Raw genomic sequence first — 12,681 nt, 5'->3', positions numbered from 1 at the left:
TCTGAGTATTTTGTGAACCCTAAATCTATATTCAGAAGCTCTTTGAAAGAAATCCCACAGCAGGGCTGGAGTACTGAAGAACAATGCCCACAGAGGTGCACAGCCCTTGTGGAGGGCACTGACGAAGGGCTCTGAGGCCAGCCAAACATAGGCTGTGGTGTTCCCCATTACCTCCTCATCCACCCTCTGCTGACTTTTATTCAGACATCAATATAGAATAATACAGGCAGCGCAGCATTAACTAGCTAACTGGCTTTGTGCCAGAAAGATAAAAATTAAGAGTGGGTGTTAGGCTGTGGGTGTTAATAAGCTTACTGCTGGATTTCCCCTGAGTATTAGAAAATTGTGTCAGCTGTCCAGATCAGCTTTCTGCAGTCATTCATCTTCCCTGAGAAGTGAAGATGCCTCAGGAGCTCTTCTCACTTCTCCTCATAGGGAAGTGATGTAGGCTTACAGATCAAGTGTTCCTGAAGTAGGGCAAAGGTGTGTCAATGCAAAACATGCAGTAAAGTACTCAGGGTAGATCATTTTCCAGGTAGAGCAACAAATTTATATTTTAAAATATCACTATTAAAATAAAAGGCTAAAGAGCTAGAGTACAGCCTATTTCCATGTAATGCAAGAACTGCGAGAAGTACAAACAAGTACAAACATACGCCCATTTCACAAACATACTTGTTAACATTGCTGCCTGGGGAAGACGACGATGACGTGCAAAATTTTCTGTAAGTAGCAGCATCGTTGTTGCAGCTATTCTCTTCCTGCTGTTACCTAGCTGGTTTAAAAATACTAAGGGTCCCTCTTTTTCATGGGAGAATATTAGTACAGAGGCAGCAAGTGCGTTAATTCAGGTCAATCTAAGCATCAGACTTGCAAAACTGGCTTTAGCTCTTTATAGTCTGGATATCTGTAGCCCCATTTTGGTTTTGTTTGAGCAAAGCTTGTGGCACAGGCTGTAGGCTAAGTCAACACAGAAAGATTAAACACAAGGTTTTGGTCTCAGGGTACTGACTGTGCTCAGTACTCATTACAGCAGGTCATAAGTAGTTTAGCTTCTCAGAAAGCAGAAAACTGTGTTTAAGAAGAAAGAGTTTGTAGCCTAGGTGGTCTCAGAAATGAGGCTGCTGGCAGAAGGAATAGTACTGATCTGTTGTGGTGAGAGATACAGTAAATCATAAAGGCTGCAAGTTTGTGCACTCCGGTATAATCAAATAATTAGTTTTCCCACATTCTATGTTCATCACTTTAACACAGAACAAAACTCCTAGCAATATTCTCCAATAAAAATTTTGGGCTTAAGCATCTCCTTCAAGTATCTCCAAGGACTTCCAGTTCTGAAAGAAAATAGGCTAATACTTTAGGGGATATATAAATCACTTGATTTAAGGTGCATTAACTGGACAGGTCCAAAAGGAACAGTGGTGCCAGTGGTGCCCCCCCGCCAAATTTTGTAGGCAAGATTTCCTTTGAGTTACAACAATAGAGTTCAGGCCCCCAAAGCACAGTAGGACTGAGTACTTTTTTAATTATTTTAACTTTTTAACTATTTTAACAGATTCTCTGCAGTAACAGTCTGCTAGAATCAACAGAATACTGGCTGCAGAATCAGAGGACGCCATGCCAAATTGGCTTTCTGGAGGACAAGTCAGAAAGCAACTGTGCCTCAGTAAGTACTTGCTGTAATCTCCTCTGGGGAAAAGTCCACTGAGAGTTATTTGTGCAGGGTGTGGGGCCAGCCACAGTACGTGTTAAATTAAAACAAGTCAGTGACTAACTGATACTGAAATTATAGCAGTCTGTCTATAGTTTCTGTAATTTCCATCTTTCTGGTAAAAGCTAACATACAAAGCAAAAATGCACACAGATTTCTATACAGAGCACATTATTAAGATTACTGCAGACGTTTCCCCACATTTGGCCTTCAGACTCTGTGGCCCTCTGTATTTTCTTATGTTCATTGTCTGCAACTGACAGGAAAGAAAAATAAGCCAAAGATAAAATTATTCCAAATCATAACTTGTTAAGAGGCAGGTTGGAAAGAGCAGATGTTTAAAAAGCTGCTCAATGTTCCTGAAGGCATAGAGATACACAATTAGAGAGAAAACTCTTTCCGTATTAGATGAGGAGAAGCTGCTAAAGAACTCAAACAGAATTATTTTACATTTGAAATGAAATTTCAATCTCACTATTGTGGGTTATAACAGCTTTTGATTAAGAGCGTACATGAAGAAATAGGAGTTGTTATGTTGCTTTACATACTGTCTACATGAAACTGGGTAGAAGTTCATTGCTATGATTGTAATTATTTTTTATTTGATGAAGGGCTCAGGAGAGCAGATCCTTACTCAGAATCCCATTTGATTACTACTCCTTGGCCTCCGTAAGCCAACAAAAACTGTAGAAGAGAGCAGTTTTAATTCAGGCGAAAGGTTTCCAGCACTGCTTTCGCTGCACACCACCTAAAGCCCAGCTGAGGCTCTCATGGAGCCTGCTGGGGGATTCCCTCGAGGACATGGACATTTCAGCTCTAGCTGATGAACCCAGGCACCTGCCGTCAAGAAGCTGAATCTCCATCCCATGGTGGTGATGACTGGAGGCTTTGTATCTTTGCCTGGGGGTGATGCAGCATGCTTGAGAACAGCAGGAGTGATACAACAGTGCAATTACAGCAGTTAAAACATAGGAATATGGCCAAAGGTTTTACAGCTCAGTTCACTGTCACACCATCCATGGGACTATCAGTTTCCACAAGAAAGAATGAGCAAAATATACAACCTAATCAGCGTGTGCTAGTAAGGAACCATACAGGTTATAAAGTGAGAAACTAAACAGACTCCTGTGTCTGTTTTGAATGATGCCGGGTGACACAAGGAAGGGGACATTAAGGAGTAATGTTCAGTGGTACTTATTTCCGAGACTACCAAAACCAGACAGCAGCTTCCTGTTCTTGGATCGTTCCGCATGTGTTCTCCCAAACAAAAGGGTCACAGTGTTATGAAGTACAATCATTGTTCAATTGCAGCTGGAATGCTGTCACTTGAACCATATCTTGAATACATTCTTAAGCAGAATGGGGTCATCAGGCAGGTGGTTAGTGGTATCCTTCTTGTTTGATATAGGAAAGGATTGCTTTTAGTGCAAAAAACATGGACCACAGTCACTTGGTTTTACTGTTTAGTATTTCATATCATAAGAAAAGGTTTATTTTCTCAGAGGAAATTATGAGTCCAAATAATAATATAAAAATGAATTATGACTTGCTTTTTGATATGTTGAGCTATGACTTTATTCTTTGTGTTTCTTTGAATCTTATAGGAAATTATATCCGTCTCTGTTAGGATGGAACTACTGAGAAAAGATGGCTTGTTAAAGCAAGACTATACTCAGATTTGATTTAAAAATACCCAATATAGCTGCTTGATACACACTTGTCCTCTTGGAAGCACAGGTCAGGTTTCATCTAGCCCTGGTCAGTCACCTTGTAGGGAGAATAAGCATCACTCTTACCATTCTGCAGATCTGAGGGAAGAAGCAGAAATACTGAAATTACTTTTTATTACAATCCCAAAAAGAAGTTCTGAGATAAGGGGCTTCAGCAAGTCACAGACCTAAATCTCACATGTGCTGAATGCCTACAACTTTCCCTGACAAAGTCACACAAGGTGATAATTTTCTTTTAATCCCCTCTTTGTCAAAGAAATGACTATACAAAGCTCTTTCCCAAGAAAACAGCTTGTGTTACTATAGTAAGTGATGGTATACTTCTGCTTGTAGGCAGAGGGTGGGCAAAGGCGCTCCGTGAGGCTTCCAGGGGACAGAACTGCCCCACAGCTCCTCGTGCCATCCTAAACTACAAGACCATGACTGAGCCCTTTCTTACATGGGAGGAATATTAGGCTGTGCTTTGACACAAGGCCTGCCAAGTCACCTTCTCCCATCACCTGCTGCTTGCATAGTGTGCATATAGGACAGTCAGCTTTCCCTGTATGGCTTTCTGAACACAGTGCCAACCACACGCACACACACACAGTTTCACGGTCTTCAAAGCAAAATGTTAGTACCTAGTTTATTCTGCAATTTACAGTTATCACTATTGAAGAAAAGAGATTCTATTAAAAGAATTTTGCATTAATGAGATTGAAGTGGAATGTACAATAAAATGTATCATATAGAGAGAGCATTAACTTAGAAGCTAAGAAGTTAAATATTATTTTGGAACATTAGTGTTCACATCAAGAGAAAAGGTATTTGATAACCTGGAAGCTTATTTCTTGATCAGTCCCTGGAAATTATATTTTTGAGATACTGTTAAATAGTTACTCATAAACTGTTACGAGCAGAACTGAAGTTTTGTTCATATTCCTAGTTAATTTATTCTCAGTGGTAGTACAGTACAGAATTTTAATCTGCATGCCTAAAAAGTTGCACAACTGATGTAAAGACATGCAGTAAACTAGAAAACTTTGACATTAACCATCAGATTTCATGTGTGGATCAGAGCGTAAGCACATAGATGATTTTTTCAGAATTGCTCTCCCCACCTTAGATACATGGGTCGTTCATTTGGCTGCGCACAGTACATAACCAGGGACCAGGGGATACTTAACCGCTGTGCAAGGATTAAGCATTAGGTCAGTATCATGCTCAGAACCTGCAAAGCATTTCATTCAGAGTCCTTTCCAATGATAAACGAGCAGAAGCTGCAGGAATGAGGGAGGAAGAAGGATATGAACATGGAGTGGTTTCCCCAGCTTCTCAATTAGCAAGCAAACCAGACTGCCCTTAGCAGAAAATATGTTCTATCTTCTTGTTCATGTGAAAGATTTTATGAATTGCTGTTACCTATGGTGTCAGAGACTCAAACTGCCTCTGAAAGTTGTCGTTAGGTTTGCAGAAGGAAAAAAGAAATCTCCAGTGTACTGTATCATTAACAGCTGCCTTTCCCAAAGATAGCTGGTAATACATGTAGCTACAGTGTTCGGTTTTCATTTGGAAGAGTTTATGTTTAGTTATAAGGAGTCTAATCTTACTGTAACTATAAATGCAACAAGACCATATGAACATAGCTTTCATAAATATTATCTTCATTATGTCCCATTACAGATTAGCACAGTTAGTAGAAGTGAAAATAAGCTGATGGCAGTCCTACATATGCTCACCAAGTATACTAACATTGATTTATTAAAACACTAAATATTTAATTCAGTTATAGCAGACTACTTTTTTCAAAGAGATAACTTTTTTAAAGCAGAATGGGCATTTTGCTACATGTAATTCTCTATTCATTTGCAAATTGGTTAATGAAAATATAGCCATTATGATACGAAAATAAGAAATCATGTTAGAGGAACAGTATTTCTTGTTTGCTTATGTTGGACAGCTCCTGAGCTCTGAAAAAAAATCATATTCTGGTACCTCACCATAATAGAAGAAATGCTAGTGTGTCCATATTTAATCCAGTGTTTCTAGTCATCCGCAAGGATAAACAGTAGAAATAACAGGGAGAAGTAAGAGTGAGATGTGGTGTCTGTTCTCCTTGTTTTATGCCAGCTTAGCGGGATGTCGGTGAGTTGTCTATGGAAAGATGTGTTCTGTGTATAATGGGTCTGATGTGAACAGTTTGAAAGATTGCCTTGTCCTAACTTTGCTTTTCTACTTTCTGTACATACTATTTTTGTCCAGCTCTCTGTGTTTACATTTCAGAAATCAGATTAGATACACTGGGATTGAGTCCAGGGGGACAGGGCTAACTGTCCTAGGCTTTCTAGGGAGACTTCCCATGGAGACTGGTCAGGAAGGGGCAGCTGAAAGAGATCTCTGTGTGCTTGAAGTGAAGGCACAGTGGGAGAGAGTGCAGGTAAATCCTAGGTAGAAATGCTGTTTGTTTTCATTTCTGTATTGGAATAAAACATCCTGCCATCTCTCTTTAAAACATCCCTGGGCTGAAGTGTGCTACCCTCCTTAAGTCGAGTCTATCTGATTTTGCCATGCTGTCGGCTAAAAAAGTTAAACTCCCTCAAAGAACATCTTCTACATCTATGTTATGTTTTTTTCCTCTTCAGAGAATATTTGAGTAATTTCTAAACATTAAATTAAACTTAGTTCAATTAACAATGATACTGTTTAGCAGCAGTTTACTGCTGCAAATTAGAATACGTTGTTTCATGCAAATATTATAATTAGATAGTATAAATTTTAAAGTCAGTTTATGTATGAAAGTTTTGTTATGTTTGTTTCCACTGAATGAGAACTTAATCTAAATCCACCTAATATAATAAAATACATGGATTCATGAGACATAATCATTCATAAGCTGCACATAGTGACTTATAAATGTAATTAAAATATTGGTAATGTGAGATTACCCCATGGAGAGACCTCATAAAATAAACATAGTTTCACATAATTATATACAACTTTGTGCACTCCATTATTGTCAACTGTCATTCTCTGGACCTACATCAAATGTTCCCTGCTTTGGACACACTTTTAAGCAAACCTTATTTAAAAAGAAAAAACTGATAGATACTTTGCTTCTAACTTTCCCTCCAAAGATCTAGATTATTTAATTAGCAGTGCTGAACATTTGTGGTTGGCTTATGTTAGTACAAGTTAAGAAATTTAATTCCTTCCTTAATTAGATGATTTATAGTTTCTTCTAGCATTGGACTCTCCTAAAGTGCAAAGTCTTAATCTTGCAGACAGGAAAGTAATTTATGATTCTTAGCATTTCCTAAGATTTGACATTTTTTCTTTTCAATGCCTGTGCAGTAAGCACAAGCATGATTAAAGTAGTATTGTGATGCTGCTGAAGATGTATCTTAATTGTCTTTTAGGAATTCTTAATGAAAAGAATTAATTAAGAAAAAGGAGGACACAAAACAAAACCAAAAGAAGAAGATGGTATTTAGTCCTGCAAGACATATGGCATTCATGTACCTCATGATGCATAAATCATAGCAGTAAATTTTCCAGAAATTCTCTGGACTCCATACTCTAGACCAGCAACAGATGGAAAAGCAATTAAAAATTACATTTGCATTGAGAAAGATTTTGTCTCAAAACCCAGACTCCAGTAATCCTCCCCGCCCCACCCCCTGAATGTGGCATCATCCCCTCTTCCTCTTCACACAACCACCCTGTCCCACCATGGAGGCTGGGAAACAGGCCTGCCCGATCCATACAGTGTAACAAGGCTCAAATTGCACTTGAGAACCACTGATCTAAGAAAATACACCCTTCCCCTCCCTTCCCAAGCAGTGTGCTTCTGTGTGAGGGGTAATGGGATTCCCAGACTTTGGCAGAAATGCTGCAGACTTCTTGTCCATTATTCTGGAGAAGTAGAAACACAAAATTTACACCATTAAATGGCAGTGATAGATAGGGTAGGTAAAAGATCTCTGCTTTTCATTTAAAACAAAGCAATAAAAACCTGCTCATTTCTTATTTTAGCATAACAAGATACCACATTTTAAAGAACCAGGATGTGTCAAGGGCTCTAAAGCTCATTTTGTGTTTCCTCATAACTGAAAAAAAATCTGACTTTCCAGGCAGATGGGTGAGAGAACAGTTTCATTAAAGGGCTCACAGATTTGAAACATTCTTGAAATAGTCCAGCAACTTTTCTGCTTGCAAGCACTCCTGCTCTGTAACAGCATGAATGCTCACACCAGAATACTCCATACAAGTGTGCGTATAACGTAGGCTATATGCATAGACAGATGCAGCTGTATGTTGGTTAGATCCAGCCCAAGGGAGCAGCAGGAAAGCATGGCCAGAGGGAAGGGGGAAGGACGGCAGCCCAAACTTCAGTCACATTCAGTCTTGTTAAAATACCCTCTCGTTTAAGTGTTGGCTGCTTTTGTCTGACCCCGTGCCATTTGCACTTTTCCTCTAAGCGGTCTGATGAGCGCTGGTGGTGGCAGAAGAACCCTACTCCATCCACAGCACAGGTGGAGGAAGAATTGCAGCTTGGGGTTGTTAGTTGAGTACAGGAGAACATACCCAGTCTGCGAGACAGACAGTAACATCTCAAGGAAAGGAAGATACAGTTGTATTAGTGAAGGGTGGCAAGGCTGTTGCCTTGGTGAGAAATAAAACAGATTGTTAAGAAAGCAAAAAGGTGATGGAATTATGGATCACGCTGGCTATGATCTTTCAGTTTACTGAGAGAATGAAGAATGTCATCTTGCCATCATAGCAGCTGAATTTCCAGAACTGGCCACTTACCTTGCTGCTGCATAGCTTCGCTGTCCTAAGCAGGTACCTGAGCACTACCAGTATCACTGCAGTTTAGCCATGAGCTTTTAAACAGGTTCAGGAGGAAGTGAAGGATGACATTACGCGTTAATTTGCGCTGGTCAGATCAGGACTTTTGCGGTCTCAGCTCTTCCCCCAGCCCCTACTTCATCTTTTTTACTGCCTTGGCATTTGTACAAACATGTAGTAAGTTGATTCAGAGAAAAAAGTAACTATGAAATCAAGAAATTCATTTTTCTGGCCAATTCTTCAAATTCCAATGCTCACTCAAGCGATGGAACACAAACATCCAGGAAACAGCTCCCACAAATTAATTCAAACAAATGATAACATATGCAGAAAGAGAAAATGTTTGGCAAGGTATATTGTGAGGAGGAAAAAGAGAACAGCTTTCGACTGAATTAAAGTAGATTATGAGTAGTTTTCATTCATTTCTTCACTCAAGTCTTTTTAGAGGTTTGATGCTACATATCTTTAGAAGTTTAGATACAAACGTACAGATTTATATTTTACATCAGTCTTTGATACCGGAATTCCTTCCAGGTAACTTGCTAACAATACAGTGGATGCTGGTCAGGGTGTTGAAATCTTAAGCCCTGGGACTGGGATTTTGTATCTTTTAACTGGGGCTCCTGTCTCCACTAAGTTCTCCGGAGTCTCCAAAGAATGAAAGCGTGCCATTACTGAAGAGTGGGGATCTAGGCTTACAGGAGTTCAGAAAAGGAGGCTGTTTCTTCTTCTTGGTATAGTCAACAAGGCAATTTATACAGCCATGGATGGAAGGGCAATCCTGGATCCCAAAGAAGGTTTTTTTGTTTGTTTGTTTATTGGGATTTTTAAAGCAAAACCATACGTGTGTTCCTGAATAGTGACCACAGAGCTGAAACAACCGATTTGTTTTATAGTGTTTGAATGAAGATTTAAATTTCCTAAGAAACATAGCAAAGCCCTATTTGTTTGCGTAAAATAGACAGACAGACCTACATACTAAGATGTTTGTCCTCCCTCATGAGGCTGCATGCACAGCCTCAGCAGTACGTTACATAGACAGGGGATTACAAGCGTGTTTACTTTGCCTTTCAGTCATTAATTACTCAGCTATCTTCAAGAACAGCATTGTCTTTTTCAGAAATCAAAATCCATCCATTCTTTCCAGATCTAAGCCATAATTACTAGAGGTATTTTTAGTTTTAAGTCCTGTCTTCCCATTCAGCCAGACGATACCTTAATTATATCCTGACAAGGAGCCGGAATCAACAGCTGCAGGCTAAATTGTGGCATTGAGTCTTAGTCCTTCATCCTTCCTCAGGCATGCGTGGGTGTTTCGTGCTGCTGTGGTAAGGAATTGTACCTTCCAGAGAGCCTCTCTCTTGCTTGCACAGAGAAATTAGAAACCCTCCTCTTCACCAGTTACTCTGTGCCTGATGGAGTGTGGTGCGGGAAGGCTGAGCACTAGTTTAAAAGACTACTGAAAGGATTGCTTGTATCATCTGTACAATATGTTTCTCTTTTTGCTCTTATACATACTTAGCTCTGAAAAAAACTATCTTCACATATGAGCTAATGTCAAGGCAGAAAGTAAATATGCCCTTAAAGGGTTGGTTTTCCACATTTTCAGTATCACACACGTATTTTATACAGCAGCCAAAAGCCATTTCATGAATTTTGGGGTGAGGAAGATTGACAGTAGGTTTTCTTCTCTTGTAACTTCAGACTTAGACACTCTTTAATTATTTGTCTAGATCTGCTGTCTTCTTTCTGGACCCTCTGTGATACTCTCACACACCAGTGTTTTCCTATCTGTATTTAAGAGAACCGGATGCTTAGCCTTACTCTGACAAAGCTATAAACAAACACCGGGAGGATCAAGCATGGTATTGCAGCTGTGTCCCCTTCAGCATTTCACACTGCCATATCCTCGGTGCCTCCACGGTCTGCTTTATCAAAAAATAGGATTCTTGTGCTGCCTCCAGAGTGGGCATCTGTGACCGCGTGCTGCCGTTATAACCACGGGCTCCCTTTAACATAAATTGCAGGGTGAGGCTTACAGAAATTTGTTAAACATTAAGTATACAGGGCACCAGAGAAAGCAGATGGTGCATGTGGCATAAATATTTATTGGCATATTTTCTTTAAGTCATAAGTGACAATTAATTGCATCAAACCCAGAGGAATAAACCTTAATGGGAAGAAAATATTCACAGCTGTTTTTGAAGCAATGGATTATGAAGAGATGACTTGGGTTGATTCATCAGTGCGGTCCAGCCATTAAAATAAGGATAGTCTCTAAAATATCAAGACCCATATATCCACCAATTCATTTGAAATACGCACTTCTGAAGAGTAATTGTGACTAAATTCCAGGTACATAGTTGCTAAAAATGCTGGAGGCAGAGCAGTATAACTCAGCCTTCTGACAGCGTACAATGTGTACCTAAAAAAGAATTGTGGCTGGGTTGGGGAGACACAGGAAAATCACATCAGGACCTTATTTAGTGAACTTGGGTGACTCACAGAAGGTAGTATATACTGGGTTGTCTGCTTCTGGAAATGCTCCATTAGGGCTTGCAAGGAGAGCAGTTGAAAATCTCGTCTGCATCTTAGACAGCAGTTGTGCAGCTCACGGCAGAGATTCTTACATAGAATCTGAAAGCAGTAATGTGATTTTTGTGGCCATCCTAATGAAAATACAGGACAAGAAGTGGGAAAATACTTTCTCCATTCAAAGCTAGAGAGGGAAATTGTCACTCTTTAATCATGCGAAGGACTGTACAACAGAAGGAAGGCCCAGACATGGCTTCAAGTTGATGTTTCCCCAACCCGCCCTGCGTCCTGTTGAAGTTGTGGACAGAGAAGCTGTGAGTGCAATGGCCCTGCTTTGACAAGGATGGATTTTTTGATGGTTTGCAGTAGCCTGATCTCACTTTGGTGAGATAAGGCAGGTACCACTGTATAGCTGAGGGATACCTGTCATGAAGTCTTTTTTGTTATTTAGATTACAGTGCAGAAGGTGTGCCTGAGCTGCTTCGTATCACTTGTAAATTCTCCCGCCTGCGTAATACTGCTGTCTCACACTTCCATTCATGTGCATCCTTTTCCAGGCAGCTACGTGGCATATCTAGTACTTCCAAACTAGTATTTTTATTTCTACGTTTCACAGCTGGTTCCTCTGCCAGAATCATTTTGGCAAGCATGGAAATTAATGTAAGACAAGCATTGCATCCAAATGTTAATGGATAATTAGCTCTGTCTTCCAGAAGATACTTTTTTTATTCTGAGTCAGGCTATTCCAAACACGTCATATAAGACCACCAACTCAAGATCCTCTTTAAGCATTGAAATATAAAGGATCGAATTCTACTGTGTGTAGAGGAGAGCTACATTTCTTATACCATTCCCAGTCTCCTATCTACCAAAAAGTTAAATTATGCATACTAATTATAACTGTTAATGACTCCAAAAAGTAGCGATGGGAGCCAAGGGCAAGGAAAATAAGTCACCAAAATTTAAATAGTGGGGGAAAGGAAATTGTAATCTAAAAGCAAGTAACTATGACATAGAAGTAACAACTGGTAATTTTTGGTTTCCTTAATTTTTGTGAAATATCTCTGATGTCCTCAAAACTGAGACGTCAATCCTTGTAACACACCCTTCTTCAGTAGGCTTTTATCTCTATGTGCAGGGAAGGGAAACGCTTGGGAAGTAGCCAGTTAGGTTCTCGCATCGCAGGACAGCCCACCAATTCAATGGCAAGGCAGGAAACAAAATCCCACCTGGTTCCCAAAGCTACTCAGCAGTGGAGCAATGGGAGGCTAAATAATAGTAATGACAGAAAACAGACAAAAAATATAATAATGCAGCAACAAAAGGTGGGCAAACACTTTCTAGAATATTACCTGACACTGAACAAATTTCAGCTGGTAGTTTGTGAACAGTTGGGATCTCTCTCTCCCAGAAACCATGGGGAAGTGTCTTTTCCTCTACATGCTTTATAATGTAGGTGTCACAAACCTCACTGCTCTGCATGAAGACATTTCATAGACGCACAGTATCAAACCAGAAGGAAGATGAATGAAGATCACACGTTAGGCATTATTAAACTGGATGCACAAGAAAGCCACGCACAGACTCCTGCTTCAGATAATCCTCATGTCGTCTTCATTAGAGGGGGTGTGACTTCACAGGTATATCTTTATAAATAGCTGAGAAATTTGTGAGTGGGCCTGAGTGAGTGCAAAGACTGTCTGCCTCCAGGCAGCTTGTCTGACTGCCTCTGTTCCAGCTCAGTCTGCTTCTGGCTGCAGCATTAGCGCTTCTGTTAAGTAAAATGAGCAGTTATTTCATTCCCCAGATAAACACACATGCCTGATGATGGCGTGACAATTCAAGAACATACTAGGGTTGGGAGTTCTGCACAGCTTT

The 12,681-nt window shown here is 39.9% G+C and overlaps 1 protein-coding gene across 3 annotated transcripts in view; it reads left to right on the top strand.

The window, feature by feature from the left end:
- The window catches only part of SPHKAP (SPHK1 interactor, AKAP domain containing), a 73,666-nt gene that overhangs the window by 24,739 nt on the left and 36,246 nt on the right, over positions 1-12,681 (top strand). For all 3 annotated transcript variants that reach the window (XM_055724010.1, XM_055724008.1, XM_055724009.1), the window contains exon 3: positions 1,556-1,666. In XM_055724010.1, the coding sequence (XP_055579985.1) occupies positions 1,556-1,666 (111 nt within the window). The remainder of the gene's footprint in view (positions 1-1,555; positions 1,667-12,681) is intronic.

Source organism: Falco cherrug, chromosome 11, assembly GCF_023634085.1.
Source record: "Falco cherrug isolate bFalChe1 chromosome 11, bFalChe1.pri, whole genome shotgun sequence".
NCBI lineage: Eukaryota > Metazoa > Chordata > Aves > Falconiformes > Falconidae > Falco > Falco cherrug.
The sequence above is the reverse complement of the archived record's forward strand: the minus strand, read 5'-3'. Positions and strand labels throughout refer to the sequence as shown.